Here is an 18,421-nt window from a genome sequence, read left to right on the forward strand (position 1 = left end):
CCGCGTCGCCTAAAACAGATGTGGTATCATTACTATAATAGCTGGAAAGTGTTAATTAGTTGTTTGTTCGTTCGTGTGCATCATCATTAGTTTGTTTCTGTCCTTTCAATTGCATCTGTATCATAAGGAGAATCAACTCAAGTTTATCTTTAGAAACAATAGAGCTATAGTAGTTTAATTAAGTTGGAGAGTAAACTACTAAACTAACTCAAATTAAAATTCAGACATATGTAGCGGTGCTTCATCAGTGTCTGTCTCAGCATGAAGCTTTATTTATTTTCTACAGCTTTTCAAGGCTTGGGAAACATTGCTGGTTTTCTGGGACTCTTGGGAACGCTGGCATCTTTCTCCGAGTATTTATAGACCTCACTGCTCTTGCTGCCAGGACAAACTCTGTTGACTGAAAATGTTTAGCCACTGCCGACAGATAGCTGTACACTGGAGATAACTCACATGCATCAGCTTTTATTCAGTTAGATAAACATGCAAACACACAAACAATTATGATGCATTAGTATTCATATTTTATTTTCATCATGAGGTTGTAAACAGATAAAGATTGCAGTAAGGCTGTATGTTTAACCGCTGGTGTTCTTCAGTAATTCCTGACAGTGGTTCTCTCCTCTTCAGCTGAGCTCACAGATGGAGATGGAGGATCCCACTCCAGACCAGAAGCGGAAGCTGGGGAGGAGCGGTCTGTCGAAGTGTGTGTGAATGCTGCAGATCTCTTGGGCCTGATTGTGTGAGACTCTGTAAAAGGCCAGCACGCCGGTCTGCTGGTCCAGATAGACCCCGATGCGTTTGGCTTTGGGAGCGGACAGCGCGGTCTCTTTGCCATCATGCCACATGGAGAAGGCCTTGCCGGACCAGTACAGGCTCCAGGACTGTGTGTTGTGACCCAGCCTGGCGCTGTCGTCCGCCGCGGAGCGATTCATGTCCTTATACGCCACGCCAACCGTCACCTGCAGAGAGCAAACCAATGTCAGGAGACCAGCGGAATAATCCAGCAGCTACAAGTCAAATATCATGACTTTAGATAAAGCTTCTGCTTAATAAACTCGTGTGTATTGGCTGTTTAATAGTATTCTCTGTTTACAGTGTGTGCATAATTATTAGGTGAGTTGATATTCTGATCATATTTTATTTAATCATCTCCAGACTACATCAATATTAGGAACTGTTATTAATTATAGGTGAATCATGCCTGCGCTCACCCTCTGTCCCGTCCACTCCAGCTCCCAGTAATACGGGCTCCCGGCCAGCGGCTCCACACACATCACCTGTCTCCAGAACATGAACCGCTCCGGGTGATCCGGATAATTCTGCTTCTCTGCGCACAGCGTCGCCTTGCGATATCCATCAGACAGACGGATGTGACGGAAAGCACTGTTGTGATCCAGTGTGGGCTCGATGCGGACTGGAAGACAACACACACAGTTAAACACATACATATTATACATTTATAAAATACCCAACAAATGTAATGAAGTTGAAAAACCACACAATCTCACATTTGAGCATTTCCTCTCTGGTTTTAGGAGCTGGATTTGACACACAAAAGGATGCAGATGCCTCCGCTGTAGAGACACAGTAAAGAGGTTTAAACTGTATTCGTGACCTAAACACAGTCATCAGTGTCAGAGACGTATATTTGTAGAAATAGACAACAATACATTGTTTGGGTCACAATTATACATTTCTCTTTGATGACAAAAATCATCAGGATATTAAGTAAAGATCATGTTCCATGAAGATATTTAGTACATTTCCTACTGTAAACATATCAAAAATGCATTATCATTTATAATATGCATTGCTAAAGAACTTTAAAGATGATTTTCTCAATATTTAGATTTTTTTGCTCCCTCAGATTCCAGATTTTCTAATAGTTGTGTTTCAGACAAATATTGTCCTCCGAACAAACCACACATCAATGGAGAGATGATTTATTCAGCTTTAGACGATGTGTAAATCTCAATTTTTAAAAAATCCACCCTTATGATATAATTTAACATGATGGGTCAATCTCATGAAAACATGTGTAAGTCACCCATCCAAAAGCTGTATGTAGTGCATGTGTATTTGAGGAGGGGTGGAGATGGTTGACCTGGACTGGCAGAGGGACACGCCGGTTTCTCGGGATGTTCTTGTGTTGCAGTAGAGGAAGCTCGGTCTTTAGGTTTAGCATCTGGTTTCACAGACTCCGACTTCACTTCTGTAACTGAGAGGAAGAGTTTACAATCAAGCGAGACGAGTTGCTTGTACACTAACAGTACTGTGATGATAAACTCTGGTCTTACCTGTGTTTGGTGAGGGCAGCTGAGGACCTCCGTCACACGACTGAACAGATGAGTGCACCTGAGCTGCTGCATCATTGACTGCAGTAACACACCAGACTTCAGTCAACAGGCTTCTTTACAGCACTAATACACTGGATTATTATTGGTAAAAGTCAAATTTACAACCACTTTTCTCTGAAACTTGACTGTGATGTCAAAATAAAGCAGCACGTTTATTAGCACTGCACTGTAGTGAAACTAAATACTTATGTGCGTCACATAATAAAGAAACATCTGTTATGTTGCTCGATGACCAAAAACAACAAAGTTAGTTTTATGACATATTCAGAAGAATTATTTAGTCTAATTTTTAATAAAATCAATGTATTTATTCATTGCAATTTATAGTAACACTTTACTTAAGTCTTCACGTATGATCCATTGTATAAAAAAATAATGTACACTGTAATGCATTCATGTTTTCATTAGTTAAAATGCATTATAATATTTAAAGGTTTAATTATCATGTGTTTTAATAAATTATACTTTCTAAAGGTGTAACAGCGAATAGACAAGTATTATTGGTTACGATTATTCATGAGATTTGGAGATCAACTTTAAAGATGATTTTCTCAATATTCAGATTTCTTTGCTCCCTCAGATTCCAGATTTTCAGATAGTTGTATCTCAGCCAAATATTGTCCTCCGAACAAACCACACATCAATGGAGAGATCATTAATCAGCTTTTAGATGATGCATAAATGTACATTTCCAATAATTGAGTGTTATGAGTGGTCTTGAGCTCCGGGGTCAGATATGATAAGATGAAGTCCAGTTGAAGCGCACTGTGATATAACTCACCGACTCTAAAGATGCTGGCCAGGTTGGTTTGGGTGAGATTTAGTGTGGCCTGTCTGTAAGCGTCTAGACACCGTCTGACCCCAGATATCACAGACTCTGGACTCCAGATCTCCATCGCTGTATCTCCAGCCTGATCCACCGTCCCCACGGCCATGAACGTCTGCAGAAGATACGGCTCAGATTCAGTACAATCTTATAAACCTTTCCTTATTACTCTTCATTTATACACACGTTTGTTTAAACCATATACCCAAGGTGACATCAACCAAATAACTCATTATATGCTTTAATTTCCCATGCATTAGAATGTGTTGTGTTAAGTTAGACTTTAGAATTAGTTTTTGTTAATTTAAACTATAATAAACCTTAGTCAGAATAGGTTTCAGTTTTATACAAATACATCAGTTATGCTGATTCTGAAGTGTTTTCGTACACCACCATCGGCTGCTGTTATTAAAGCTGAATCATCCCTTACATTCAGGAAGGTGACGGGGTCCTGGATGCTGTCCAGTGTGCGCAGCTGCTCTTGTTTCTCCTTCAGGCTGGTGATCTCCTGCTGGAAGCTGTATGTGTGGGTCTCGACGCGGCTGCTGGCTGATTTCTGGTGCGTCTGAAGAAGCTCGAGCACCTGAGAGTGACTGAGCTCCACGCTCCTCAACACATCTGCAAACACCGCCTGACTGTCCATCAGCATCTTCTGCATGGAGCTCTGCGAGCCACAAACACTCGTCTCAAACCACTGCATTACTGAGACACAAAGGACAAAGATCTCCTATGGGATTATTACCTTGTGTGCTTGGGAAACCTGGGGGAGACTCTGAAGGAGCCTTTCTCGGTCTGCAATGCTCCCCTGTATCTGATCCCTCACTTTCTTCAGCTCTTGCTGTATCAAGACATACAATGTTAATGTACCACAGTCCAAGACATTCAGCTGTAAAAAGTTCAGGGGTTACTTTGCTTCCCATAATTAATGCAACTTTTAATAAACTAATCAAAACTGTTACTGCACATCAGTCTCAGAGACCACAGTCATCAATACCCAATCAATTACATTTCCAACTTCTATATTTTGGCACCTAAATATTTCCATTTACCAACATCCTCAGCGGATATCACATCTAATACAGAAAGGCAAACTAATCAAAGGCATTATAGCATAAATTTGAAATTCAAAACATGCTTTTTGTCATTGTCAGGAGTGTGTCGATTGTTGAATGTGCTCCAGTTGACTAGATTTCATTTACAGCAATACATCTCATTGTCTCATCACAGATGAGCGAGACAGAAAGAGGGTTTAGTTTGCTGTTATGAGACGTATTATTCATTATTCTTAACTGAGTTTAGATTCCAGTAACAGATTAAGCGAGCTCAGTGATCTGGGGCCATATGTATAAAGCCGCTCAGAGTAAAACTTTTGTCTTAAGTGTGTAAAAAAAAAATTCTAAGAATGACATTTGGGCAGCAGTGGCCCTTCAATAACACATGGATGATATTATACACCCTCAGTATTATTTGAAGCAAATAATTGACATTGTAGGACTAGGACTTGTATCTCTGCTCAATAAATGTCTGCAATCCGGGTTTATCCCTGATCGTTTAAAAATGGCCGGAGTCACCCTAGTGCTAATGAAACCTTCACTGAATGCTTCTATTGTAGCAAATATCCGGACTGTCTCTGTTCTACCTTTTATTTCTAAGATTATGGGGAAAAAATGTTTTTCAGTCATTTCTATCTAATAATAACATCTATGAGACATTTTTTAAATCACTGCATAGTACTGAAATGGCCCTTGTAAGAGTGCTTAATGATATTCTAATAACTACAGATTTAGGTGTATTTAGTTATACTGGACCTGTCCTCAATCTTCAAAACTGCTGATCATGAAATTATAATCTCTCACCTGGAGTCTTATGTGGGTCTGTTGGGGACAGTTTTAAATTGGTGTAAATCTTTCCAAACAAACCAAACCTTCTCAGTTAAAATAGGAAACTTAATTTCCTATTAAGGGAATCTAACTTGTGGTGTTCCTCAGGGATCGGTGTTAGCACCTACTCTTTTTCTTTTTTTTTTACTCTAGATCTACTTCCTAGATGGATCTACTTACTTGGAGTCCATCTTTAGGAAACATGGCATTTCTTTCCACTGTTATGCTGACGATATGGAAATGATCTTCCTGTGACCTGTGAAATAAGCGTGCTCTAAATATTTAATCAGCTTGCCTAGACGAAAACAAATCAGGCTCTAGTTTTTCCTATATTCACTCTCTCTCTAAAAAGAAAATCTTGCTTTCTAAAGCATCTTTAGAGGTTACTATCCACACCTTCATTATATCTTGGCTGGATTACTGAAACTCTCTTTATTGTGGTGTTTCTACTCGAATTTCCTGTTTACAAGTAGTTCACAATGAAGCAGCATACATTTTAAAACCCCTTCAAAACACAGAGTTCATGCCACCTCTCTAAATATTATCTTATATTACCTTTCTATATTTATTCTTGTTTTAGCAATGGCCCGTATTCTCTTTTTTTTCTGTAGCCTCATCTCAGAGCAAGGACGTTTTTAAATATAACAAAAATTGGATTCATCTTAAAAAAGAAAGTCATATACACACAGGATGCCTTGAGGATGAGTAAATTATAAGGTAATTTTCATTTTTGGATAAACTAACCATTTAAGGCTCTTGAAGTCATGGCAAGCAAAATTAACTTTTACATGTTGTTTGAACATAAACGTGTGCTTGCAGGGATTTTACACATATAGAATATGATGATAAAAATCCACCCAGTGCAACATCTGAGCAGCTGAATAGGCAGCTACGTTTGTTTATGATGGGATTGGCTCCTGATCTACCTAAATGCGTTTAAGTACAAATGAATCATTCGTGATCCAGCTTTACCTACTGAAGAAGTGAGTATAAGGTTATTAATCTTTGCAAATCACCTTTCCTAAAAATGTGCTAATTTCACAAGTTTCACAATGAATGCGGCTAAAGTTAAGAATCTCTCATGAGATCCCACAGAAGAAGGGGGCGGGGTCAGCAGAGCTCATTAGCATTTAAAGGAACATGCAGCGAAACGAGTCACTGTGAACAGAGCCGTTTTTGACAAGGTAAAAAGGGTGTATTTACACTACCACTGAGAAATTTTAACCAATGTTATAGACTTTCCATTAAGACCCTTAAAAATCACTTTTGGATTTGGCATTGGATATCTTTTATCATAGCGTGTGTGCATATGGCCCCAGGTCACCCTTGAGTTTAATACATTTGGATAAATTATGACTTTGATGAACAGAATACACATTATTTCGTTCTTTTTTACATTTTGTGGTGAAACATGATGATGCTCTTGACAGGTTTTGTGAGATTTACCCAAACGCGATGCAGTTGCATACCTGAATCTTTAGTCGTTCTTCATCTGGACGCACCACCTGATGGCCTTTGTGTCCGAGAAAGCTGCACTCGTCACAGATGCACTGTTTGTCCTCACAGCAGTACAGTTCCAGCACCTGTTGATGGATCGGGCAGAGCTGCGGAGAGCTGGAGGGCAGAGAGGGATACAGTCCGGTCTGGGACGCAGGAGCTCCTGAGGATCCCTCCGGATCAGAAGAGGAGAGCACTTCTGGACTCTCAGAGACAGACGAGTCCGGGATGTCCTGCCTACCCAGCCTCAGCTTCTCCAGAGCTTCCATGAGCACGTTGCTTCTGGCCAGGATGGGTCTTGGTTTGAAATGCTGTCTGCATTGAGGACATTCGTAGGAGCCTTTCTTTGCGGTCTGATCCCAGTGTTTCTGGATACAGAGCAGGCAGTAACTGTGTCCACAGGGAAGGGTAGCAGGGTCCTTGAGGATGTCCAAGCAGATAGGGCAAGCAAACGCCTCCTCTGTCGTAGCCATGATGTTGAAGAGAGGTAGATGAACAATCCAGAGTTTCTGCAAAACCACAGGCGACGACTTTAAACACTTCCTTTTAAACCAAAACGGGTGTGGTTAAAACTAGTAGTACAAGTTCTCTGGATGGTTCTAGCTAAGCACTACACACATTTTCCATGACACAGCTAGAATAAAATGTATGGCAGGCTGACAAACCTGTGTATCTGGTCAGGGATCGGGGTTTAGAAACGCAATCTTGTAAAACGGCTTGAGGCGTTGAGTAATGAAAGGTTCTGATAATGTTGTATAAACGTTGCTGTTATGTTGTTAACCTTCCCCTTGTGACGTCTAAGTATTGAACGGTTGTTCTTTTTTTACATCAGTGCATCCCCTTCTAATGTTTCAGAAACCACCTTTCCATATCCAACTTGAAACTACATAACACTCAGTAATACGTCATGTTTTTGTCAAAAATGCCATGTGTGAATATAACTTCCATAAATAGTACATAATTAGTAAGAGAGCTCACTAAAATATATATATATATTAGTGAGTGATATTGCATTACAATATTACATTTCTTTCAGTTTTTTGATCAAATAAATACAGCCTTAATTAGCATAAGAAACTCTGCAAAAATAATAATAATAATAATAATTTAAAAAAATCTTACTGATCCCAAACTTGTGAGCATCAGTCTACACAGGCACACACACAAAAAAAAAATTTAATCGCCGTAGGATTTCACTTTTATTTATTTTATAGTTAGTGTAATACAGCAGTGTCATAATTATGTATATAATTATAATAAATATTTGAAGCTTGGTTTTTAATGTTCTGTTCTTGTAATGTGTTGGACATCTCTATGATAACTGAATGAAGTCTTTGTGGTGATGATGTTATTTTGGTCATGAAAAAAGAAACATTAATAAAAGACATCAAGCCACAACTGGCTTTTTTTTTTTTTTTTTTACAAATTATAAAGATTTTTATTTAAATGTATTAAATGTATTAATTGTTCTGTTGCATTAACTCCAGTTAGGTTAAGACAGATGTCCGTCCTTGTCGATCAAAAGCAGATTCGGGTCTCGAAACACTTGTCAAGTGAAGTGAAACACACTTCAGAGCATGTTCGGGATCTCCACACCGAAGCCATCCCCATGTGTACCTTGCCTGTGTTTTTGACCTTGGACTGTTTCTTGTTTTTGTGATAGTTCGATGCCTGTCCTGACCACTGCCTGTTTTTGGATCACTCTTTGTCTTGGACACTGTTGTTTCATGATGTTTGACCATGCCTGTCGTGATCACGATCTTTACTATGAAACGAGCAATTGGATCTCATCTCCGTTCTCACGCACTAGTCCCATTACAGGATTCACACGAGCACGCTCATACAGGTTTTCAAGATGCTGATAGATATGTCCATGTTGCATGTGATGGAAGACAATGATGTCATGCAATGTTTTATGTTTTTTTTTTAAAGAGTATTTCCTTCTTCCTGCTTTAAAGCATTATCAGGAAAAGATCATGTGGATGCGATGTGCATGTTTGAGATTTGCACTAGATTATCTTTTAATATTATGCATGAGGCAATTATGTCAGTCAGAGAGTAATGTCATGTGACACATGATTAAGCATTATTTTTCAGCTTTGATCACAGCAATCAATTACATTTGAACAGATACTAACACAGAAAGCAGATATAATAAAGTACTACTGGTTGTATTTTGAGATGATAAATGCAGCCCTGATGACCATACCTTTCAAAAACATCATCCTGATCCCAAATTTCCAAGACTCGAGATAATGGTGTGAATGCATGAGCAAAGGACATTTTTAGACCAAAGAACATTTGACTAACCCTGGCACTATATTCTGTGAGTCAAGATGTTTGAACTGAAGCTACATGTCGACAAATTTTATACCACGCTTCTGTCATTCATTAAAGGGGGGGTGAAATGCTCGTTTTCACTCAATCTCCTGTTAATCTTGAGTACCTATAGAGTAGTACTGCATCCTTCATAACTCCAAAAAGTCTTTAGTTTTATTATATTCATAAGAGATAGTCTGTACCGATTTTTCCCGGAAAAACACGAGCGGCTGGAGGCGTGACGTGTGGGCGGAGCTAAAGAATCACGAGCGCCAGTAGGCTTTTGCTTTGAGAGCGTGTGGAAACTGTGACATTACCGTGAGGACAAAACCAACCAAAACAAACCCTGGCTAACAGTCAGATTCAGCCGTTTATTTATGATCCAGAATCAGATCCAGAGGCTGAAACTGAACGAGAGCAGCAGCAGCAACGACTCGCTCCGAGCGGGGCTTGAACCCGGGTCTCCGATGGGAGGCGGACGCACTAACAAGGAGGCAGAGATATTTGAAGCAGTTTTACTCACCGCCTGCGGTTCCAACACACGATCGTGACCCTTTTTCATTGGGATTGTATCATCCTTAAGAAATAAACGATGTGCAAATCCGGCGTCAAACTGGGCCTTGTTTGTAAAACAAGCATCTTCGAAATGCAGGGAACAAACACAAACACTTGCACAACTTCGTTGATGCTCTGTAAAAATAAACTCCATCCACTGGTCCCTTAATGCTGTTTCTCTTTTGGTAATCTGTGCAGGGTTGTCTTGCCCTGGCAACCAAAAACACACTTCTTTTGTGACATTTGGCGACGCTCTCGCTCTGATCAGTGAAGTCTGTTGTGCTCTCAGTGCTCTGCTATACGGGAGCGCGCTCTTCCGGCAGAAGTGCCTCAGGACACATATAAGGAAATTCCGCTCCATCTAACGTCACACAGAGCCATACTCGAAAAAAACTTTCCCAAACTTGTGACAAACCGGAAGGAGTATTTTTGGAACAGAAATACTCCTTCAAACGTACAACTTAATTTTTGAAACTTTGTCCATGTTTAGCATGGGAATCCAACTCTTTAACAGTGTAAAAAACTCAGTATGCATGAAATAGCATTTCACCCCCCCTTTAAGAAGTTTGGGTATGTGGCCCAATTTAAGTCCAACCAAAAAGTTCCCTAAAAAGACTGCGAGAAACTACTAAAGACCGGTCCGTGTAAGTTTGTGATGTCTCAGAGAGTTTATAAGAGCATGGAAACACAGGATGGATGCTGTGTTTAGACATTTAATGCCTTCGTAGTATGCTACAAAGTTAGTTAGTCATGTTGTTGAGATGTCCTTGTCTTGGTCAAAGCATAAAAACACAAGAAAAAAAGTAGTAAAGTATTAAGTAGTTAACTTAATAATAATATGATTAGTGACAGGTTAACTTTCGTAGCGTCTACATAAATAAAATATTGATAATAATATCCAATCGATTCTTCAGGTGTTTTTCCAATTCAACCAAATCTCAGAAACTTCTCAGCTTATACTTTTGATTTTCTTAAGTAAGATAAATGTGTATAGCGATGAAAGCCAAACTATTAAATGCCACTGATGTATATTCACTGAATAATAGAGGAGCTTTAGCTATTGTTGCATTATATGCCAATGAATGCTCAAAAATGGGAAAAAGCACCTTGCAGGATTTTTTCTTTCTTTCTTTCTTTCTTTCTCCAGATTTTGCATGCCTGTAACTCAAAAGGTATTAAATATAGCTTTATGCCCCTTCACATTTCGGTTCTTAACAAATTCAAACAGAAGCCAGATTTTGAAAACACGTTTGTTTGCAAGTGTTTAGCTTCACTGATAGACTGTAGATCAACAGACACTGACTTGCAACCCTCAAATGTACTTACTTACAGGTCGTGAGGCAGAATTCAGCAGTGTGTGTGTAAACTCAGAACATCATCGATCAAACAAACGCATTTCTGAACCAACCGAGGCACTGACTGATCGATAATGAATCGTTCTTATCCGGTTCCTTTTGATGAATCGATCGAATCGAATGACGATTCAAAATCAGAGGAAAAATACGCTTTAACAGCTGTTAAAAGAATACAACAGTAATTATTTACAAATAAAACACGATAGCTTCGTGTATGAGTAAACGTTTTATACTATAAGAATGAATAAATGTTTCATAGTCTGAGTTAAATTTTAATCACATTCAGTTATATGGCTAATATAAACCAAACCAAACATACAGTGGAGTGTTAATGTGATTAATTTGTTCACTTGTGCGCTGTTTGAGTGTATTGCAGTGCTGTGTTTGTCCTGTAGGAGGCGCCACGCGGCTGTTGAAATGAAGCTTCAAACACAGGCCGAAGAAGAAGCTGCTTCTGTCACAACATCCGTCAGACGTCATCGTGCTGATTTAGTTATTTTAAGGTGAGTCATAAACGGCTTTCTTTTTAAAATGTTTTATTGTGACTTATTCGTCTTAAAACCAACGTTTGCTCACACCGCTGTATATTACAGTTATGCTGTGGAGGAATGATGTTTCCACGTTTATAAGAAAGAATAAATGGCTGTTCACTCTGAGTTCTTAGTAACTCAATGTTTCATTTTTCCTCAGTGATTTTTTTGTTAATATGATAACGAGTCTTAAATGGCATCGATGTTGTTTGTCTCATATTGTTGTTTATTCGAAACCAATGTCATTCTGAATATCAGGAAAAGAGCTGCCAAAAAAGTTTGTGTCTCAGTTAATGTTAGATTTTAATTCGAATATGTGTTTATAGTAATATTAAACCATGTGTGTTTCCGATCTGAGTATCTTTACCAACCTCTCAACCTATTTATCCAGGTGTTGTTAGGCCTCTCCAGCTGATCCATCGTTTTGATCAACTAAAGTCTTTCTAGAAACAATGATCAACCAGCTCCAGTCAGATCAACACGCCTTATAAACCTCACACCTGTGATATAGCACCAGAAATGTTTCTTGAGCAGTAAATCATCATATTATTCTGGTTTCTGAAGATCATGTGACACTGAAGACTGGAGGAATGATGCTGAAAATAGAGCTGCACATCACAGAAATAAATTACACTTACAGATATTCAATTCAAGTTTATTTGTATAGCACTTTTTACTATACAAATCAATAAACAAAATCAAATAGAGACATAATTTGCGTAGCTGCTGTTCCAAGTTAAATTAATTAGTTTAACCCAAGCTAAAGAATAAGAATGCACCTTTGATCAGATGCAACTACACTCACAATTTAAGAGATGCATTATTCAAATGTTTGGTGAAAGAGATGCGTTTTTAATCTAGATTTAAACAGAGAGAGTGTGTCTGAACCCCGAACATTATCAGGAAGGCTATTCCAGAGTTTGGGAGCCAAATGTGAGAAAGCTCTACCTCCTTTAGTGGACTTTGCTATCCTAGGAACGACCAAAAGTCCAGTGTTTTGTGACCTTAGGGTCCGTGATGGGTTGTAACGTGGTAGAAGGCTAGTTAGGTACGCTGGAGCTAAACCATTTAGGGCCTTATAGGTAAGTAATGATAATTTGTAACTGATACGGAACTTAATAGGTAGCCAGTGCAGAGACTGTAAAATTGGGGTAATATGATCATATTTTCTTGACCTGGTAAGGACTCTAGCTGCTGCATTTTGGACGACCTGTAGCTTGTTTATTGAAGAAGCAGGACAACCACCTAGAAGTGCATTACAATAGTCCAGTCTAGAGGTCATGAATGCATGAACTAGCTTTTCTGCATCAGAAACAGATAACATGTCTCGCTTGGCAATGTTTCTAAGATGGAAGAATGCAGTTTTTGTAACATTGGAAATATGATTTTCAAAAGACAAGTTGCTGTCTAATATAACACCCAGATTTCTGACTGTAGAGGAAGTAACAGTACATCCGTCTAGTTGCAGATTGTAATCTACAAGATTCTGTGTAGTGTTTTTTGGTCCAATAATTAATATCTTGTCTTATCCGAATTTAATTGGAGAAAATTATTGGTCATCCAATCTTTTACATTTTTAACACACTCTGTTAGCTAAGATAATTTAGACATTTCATCTGGTCTCGTTGAGATATATAGCTGAGTATCATCAGCATAACAGTGGAAGCTAATCCCGTATTTTCTAATAATATTACCAAGGGGCAACATGTATATTGAAAATAGAAGGGGACCTAGGACGGATCCTTGTGGCACTCCATATTTTACTGGTGATAAATGAGATGACTCCCCATGTAAGTAAACAAAATGGTAGCGATCGGACAGGTAGGATCTAAACCATCTTAGAGCCTGCCCTTGAATACCTGTATAGTTTTGTAATCGATCTATGAGTATGTCATGATCTATGGTGTCGAACGCAGCACTAAGATCAAGTAAGACTAGAAATGAGATGCAGCCTTGATCTGAAGCAAGAAGCAGGTCATTTGTAATTTTAACAAGTGCAGTTTCTGTGCTATGGTGGGGCTGAAACCTGACTCAAATTCTTCAGATATTCACACTGAGAATCCGCTTTATTAATGTTGAACTGTGTTTTTACAGGATGTTTCGGACTCCACACACGAAGACTTGTTTGAATCAGCTCAGACTGGTTTCGTTGCTCAGATACACTCATGAACGAGGCTCTCCTTCTTTGAGAAGAGATGATGTACAACACAAGCACTTCTGCTCCAGCACTGTCTCTAGAGCTTTCTCTGATGCGTTGGACTCTCCCAAACATGTTTGTCCACCGGCCACCATACGGATACACACTGGCACTCGTTTTCTATTAACACACATGAGTTATGACTGTATGAACTGGCTACACATACCAAATGCTTTCTTGCTGTTTTTACACACCTCTCAAAGCCCCACTAATCGAAGCAAATGCCAGAAAAGCGGTATTAAAAGATGCTGCAGTGTCTTAAAGCGCAGCACAGAAAGCACTAGCATCTTCCGTGGGTTGACTAGCATTGGCCCAGTCCTTTGTAAAGCTGCAGTCCAGACTCGCGGGCTGCACAGAAACGCCCCTCAGCGGCCTGTGATGGACCAGTGTTTGTCTGCAGGGAACGAGGCTCGCTGCAGACGCTCGCTGCAGGCCAACGCTGCTCTGTACGCTTGGGAAGGGAAGAGCTGGGCCGCGGTGCTGGTGTGTCTGTGTGCCGTGAGCGGGGTTCCCGCGCTGCTCTTCACGCTCAGATCCGCCACACTGAAGGGCAGGCACAAAGGAGATGTCAGGTATGCATCACGTCTGGTGCTGAAGCTGCTCTGAACTCATCTGAATGCCCTTCTCATCCCTGTTGTGCTAGTTTCGCAGGGGGAAAGAAGGACCCGTCTGACAGGACTGTAGTAGACACGGCTCTGAGAGAAGCGCACGAGGAGCTGGGGATCCACATCAGTGAGGAGAAAGTGTGGGGTGTGCTCAAACCGCTGCGTGATACGGTCAGTGTGCACTTCCTGTTAGTTAGCACGTAGCATTTGTGATGTTCTGTGAGGTATTAGACTTGAAACATACTTTACTCGAGTATGTGAATGCAGAAAAGACTACTTTTTAATGGTTTAGTTACATTTAGGGCCCTATGAAATGTTTTTTTCTTCTTCTTGCCTTATGTTTGATTGTTACCGTATTCTGTGTTTTGGCGTGTCTAATTATTCAAATGCATAAAACTACTTTTATTCACTCTTGAAATAGCCTCATGAAATGTTTTTCCCTTCAGAAATTCTATTGTGCATTTATATATTTTTGGTTATCGATTGAAGTCCTGAAATAATAATTAAACAAACTTTTTTGGGGCGAATAAAGGCGATTTACTTTTGAAATTAAAATGTGGGAGAATTAATACTGTGTGATAATACATTTTACTTAATAATAGTTATATATTTCCGGCACATTGTCTTAAAGTAGAACCAAACTTTTATTTTGACAGGTTGCAGTGTAAACCTTTAGATTTCTGTGTGTATAAGTTATGACACTGTTTTCGCTTGAATGAAATCATAAGCTGAAATCATCACGAGGGTCACACAGGTAACTCTGAGTTTGCTACGACAATCTGCCGCTTCTGAATCAGCTACTGTAAGTGGGTTTCGTTATTAGTTTAAGTATTTGCTATTGAGTGTTCAAATGTGCATCGTGTGCGCATCGTGTGTGTGTCTGTGTGTGTGTGTGTGTGTGTGTGTGTGTATTCCATCAGAGCCAGCTGCCTTCGGTGCATTCACCTTACACAGAGTCGGTAAACATCTGATGTGGAGAGTGTGAGAGGCAGTTCACTGGGTGGATGCTCAGCTTTGAGGGAGATCTCCTTATTATTTTGGTGAAACTGAGCATAAAAGTGATTGAGCTCGTCTGGGAGGGAGGCAGAGTTGGAGGGGGGCACACAGGTTTAGGTGGTTTGTAGTCTGTGACTTTTTTGTCTGTGTGTGTGGTCACTCTGCCCACACATGTGTTGATGTGCTCCAGGACAGAGTTGGTGTAAGTGTCAGTGTTGATCTGAGAGTTAGTGGTGGCCTGGGCAGTCTGTGTGCTGGAACTGATGCTGAAGAGTGGAGTCAGCACCTTCCAGACAGATTTTAACAGTTTTTAATGTAGGTTTCACACATTTGATGACCAGGGTGTACTTGGGGAGCAGGAACAGGAGGGGTGGTCAGACTGACCCAGGTGGGGAGAGGGGTGTGACTCTGGAGGCATCAGTCTCATTAGTATAAACGTGGTCCAGTGTTTTATGTCCCCTTATAGTGCAGGAGACATTTTGGTGAAATTTAGGGAGAACAGATCTTAAAGAGCCACACAGATGGGAAATCAAAAATGACCTGTATTACAGTGTATGATGTAGCTGTCCATCAGTGTAAACAATGTGCAAAGTAATTAAACCAAAAAGTACACGATTTATAAAGTTATTGGCTTCTAAAGTAAGGAGTCGACTCTGAATTGCTGAAACGAGTCATTATAGATTTCAAATCTTCTGCCCATCTCTATGTACGTCACTAGGAACACTTTGCATAATAATCTCCGCCTACCGTGTTGGGAGAAACTGACCTCTGACCTGCCCCACCCCCCGACACAGACGCTCTGGTTGGTGTGATAGCATCATGTCGAGGAGATGGTGTGTTTTTAATTGTAAAGGCAAGTTTGTTTTATTTTCACTGCCAAAGAAGGAAGATCAGAAGAACCAATGGCTAAAATTCATTTTCAACACAATATGAAGTTATGTGTCTGTTTTCTCCCGAGCTTCTTATCAGTATGTGTGCTGTCTGCAGCCTTTCTCTGCGCTGATCTTCATTTACAAACACGTCATTAAAATGAAGTGTAACAAGTGCTGCTAACAGATATTCTGTGATAAAGTAATCCATATGAAAATAACGCGATGTCTGTTTTTCATGTCTCCCTTCATTATATCTAATGTGACCACGCCCCCGCGCTGAACGCGCTGAGATTCAAACTGAAGCGCGTGGCTTGAATACACACACAGAAGAAAAAGCAGCCAGACTGTTCAAGTTTTTTATTTTACTGTTTGCTTCGCGATGAGAGGAATAAGACATAATTCACCCCAAACAGATGCTAACGCATAGTTTACCGTGGAGGTGTGTGCGGAACAACCAATCAAACCTGACTATGTCAGTTGACCAATCAGAAGACAGTATGCTACCGAAAGGTGGGGTTTAAGGAAACTGAATCTTTTGAACAGCTTCGTGCGAACCATTTGGGGATCTCTGAGAATTTAGGTAATTTTAAAATGATATTTTGACAAAATGACAATGTTTTTTAACCTTGGATGGATTTAAACCTAATGTACAGGACTTATAAACAGTGATAGGAAGCTTAGAATTGTCATCTTACTGGCTCTTTAAAGTGCAGTGATTGAAGTCCCCAGCAACAAAAAAGGCTCCATCCGGGTGCAAGGTTTGTAATTAGCTGACAGCAGCCCAAAGTTCTCTCATAGCCACGTTAGCATTAGCGTCCGGAGGTACATAAGCTGCAGCAGCAACAATGCAGATAAACTCATGTGGTAGATAGAATGGCCTGCAATTGATAATCAGGAACCACGCTGTTTGGGACACCATTACAGAGCTATGTTTCAGTGAGGAACATAACATTAGTCCATAAGCCATTTCTGTGTGAGGGTCCAGATCTTTAGTTCTCCATCTTGTTCATCAGAGACCAAACATTGGCAAAGAAGATGCTGGGCAGAGCTGGTCGATGTGGGTTTAGCCTTAGCTTAGCACGCAGCCCTCCACGCTTTCCCCGTCTTCGTTTACAGTCTCGACGCCGATGTCGAGCACTTCCGGCAATCTCTGTAGCTCCGGCGGGAGTTCGCTGAAGTCGAAAGGATGGTCTAAAACTATGTTTGTACACCGATTGTTGATTACCTGGAGTGACCGTTTACTGTAGCTGTAGTTCGCTGAATTGAGCGAACACGAAGGAAATAACCAGGTAAATTAACACTATTTTCTGAAATCTGGTAAGATGCTGAGCCTCGCGATGTGTTCGTAATATAACATTATCTGTTTTAGCAAGATTTTAAAGCAAGATTTTGTTCTTCTGACTCTATTCAAAGCATTTCTGAAGGGAAAATCAGTGTAATTCTCCAGTTGAAAGTATGTTTTTGTTTTTCTAATTTGCAGTCTGGAATGATGATTGCGCCTGTAATAGCCAATCTTGGACCACTGGAGGTGCTCTCTTTTCAACCTAATCCAAGTGAGGTACAGCACAGTTCATCTCCCAACACCATCTATTCAGTTCTTTGTAATCATGGCCGTCTGTTTGTCCTCTGATATGAGTTGAGTAAAACTGCGTTTCTTCTTCTGACAGGTGGAAGAGATTTTTACCCTGACGCTTGAGCATTTGTGTCAACCCCAAAACAGAGGCTACACACACTTCCGCACTGGAGATCGTTACGGGTACACACTCCCAGTGTTTCACAGCCCTAAGCATCGCGTCTGGGGTCTCACCGCAGTGGCCCTGGATCACACACTCAAAGTTATTGTGCCACCAGAGCAGCTGTTAGACCACAGCGTGGTTCAGTAGCACCTTCCTGAGACCCCACCATTGGTATGTTAAGGGTTAATGACTGAATTAATTGTACTGGTTAGCAGCTTTGCTTTAGTGAAAAGCCTCCAGTGAAAGCAGGAGTGTTTGTTTATACAAAGCACATTCATTTCAATGTACTTTTGGGATTTAACATTATACATTGTTCTCCTTCATCTTTACCCAGATGATTGTTTTAAATGTGTGTCTAATACAGATGTCATTTTATTTAACATCACTGCTTATAATTAAAGTGTTCACATGCTTTAAAGTTTGTTGAATGTTTATTTTTTACAGCAGGGATCTGCTCAGTCCTTCAGATGGACATCTACTTTCCTGCAGTTTAATTCCAGCTGTAATCAAATTCTGTTGAGTGGACTATTCAGCATTTAGCTTACTGCTGTCCACAGAAAATAATTTACTCTTTGTCCCTTAGGTTTTTGAAATAAAATGTTTTTACAAATAATAATAATATTTAATTCATTTCAAACTAATTAGTTAATTAGCGATTCCCTGACAGCTATACTAGTACTTTCTACATATAGC

At 40.0% G+C, this 18,421-nt stretch overlaps 2 protein-coding genes across 6 annotated transcripts; one reads left to right on the forward strand and one right to left on the reverse strand.

The window, feature by feature from the left end:
- Positions 1–507: 507 nt before the first annotated feature.
- Positions 508–10,918, reverse strand: ftr86 (finTRIM family, member 86). 5 transcript variants are annotated; one of them, XM_052575758.1, is made up of 11 exons: positions 10,764–10,867; positions 10,544–10,595; positions 6,536–7,072; positions 3,929–4,024; positions 3,617–3,850; positions 3,142–3,301; positions 2,301–2,378; positions 2,108–2,221; positions 1,512–1,577; positions 1,215–1,417; positions 508–962 (listed from the first exon to the last, which is right to left on the reverse strand). In XM_052575758.1, the coding sequence occupies exons 3-11, from the start codon at positions 7,034–7,036 to the stop codon at positions 627–629; spliced, it is 1,788 nt and encodes a 595-aa protein (XP_052431718.1). In that variant the 5' UTR covers positions 7,037–7,072; positions 10,544–10,595; positions 10,764–10,867; the 3' UTR covers positions 508–626. The 5 variants fall into 5 exon arrangements, with proteins under 5 accessions (XP_052431718.1, XP_052431717.1, XP_052431720.1 ...); XM_052575757.1 differs by lacking the exon at positions 10,544–10,595 and having other exon boundaries at positions 10,768–10,918; XM_052575760.1 differs by lacking the exon at positions 10,544–10,595 and having other exon boundaries at positions 2,108–2,215; positions 10,764–10,917.
- Positions 10,919–11,182: 264 nt separating this feature from the next.
- nudt8 (nudix (nucleoside diphosphate linked moiety X)-type motif 8) lies at positions 11,183–18,146 on the forward strand. Its single transcript, XM_052575771.1, has 5 exons — positions 11,183–11,295; positions 13,417–14,091; positions 14,163–14,295; positions 17,473–17,550; positions 17,660–18,146. The coding sequence occupies exons 1-5, from the start codon at positions 11,210–11,212 to the stop codon at positions 17,873–17,875; spliced, it is 1,188 nt and encodes a 395-aa protein (XP_052431731.1). The 5' UTR covers positions 11,183–11,209; the 3' UTR covers positions 17,876–18,146.
- Positions 18,147–18,421: the final 275 nt, after the last annotated feature.

This window comes from Carassius gibelio, chromosome B15 (assembly GCF_023724105.1).
Source record: "Carassius gibelio isolate Cgi1373 ecotype wild population from Czech Republic chromosome B15, carGib1.2-hapl.c, whole genome shotgun sequence".
In the NCBI taxonomy this organism is placed as follows: domain Eukaryota; kingdom Metazoa; phylum Chordata; class Actinopteri; order Cypriniformes; family Cyprinidae; genus Carassius; species Carassius gibelio.

Bases quoted from the DNA above. Each gene is read 5' to 3' on its own strand.
- ftr86 (XM_052575757.1), bottom strand. From the start codon at position 7,036: ATGGCTACGACAGAGGAGGCGTTTGCTTGCCCTATCTGCTTGGACATC. The intron at 3,302-3,616 runs GTAAGGGATGAT...TATCTTCTGCAG, and splicing joins ACCCCGTCACCTTCCTGAAT to ACGTTCATGGCCGTGGGGAC. The intron at 963-1,214 runs GTGAGCGCAGGC...TGCTCTCTGCAG, and splicing joins TGGAGTGGACGGGACAGAGG to GTGACGGTTGGCGTGGCGTA.
- nudt8 (XM_052575771.1), top strand. From the start codon at position 11,210: ATGAAGCTTCAAACACAGGCCGAAGAAGAAGCTGCTTCTGTCACAACA. The intron at 11,296-13,416 runs GTGAGTCATAAA...GTGTTTTTACAG, and splicing joins GCTGATTTAGTTATTTTAAG to GATGTTTCGGACTCCACACA. The intron at 17,551-17,659 runs GTACAGCACAGT...TTCTTCTGACAG, and splicing joins TTCAACCTAATCCAAGTGAG to GTGGAAGAGATTTTTACCCT.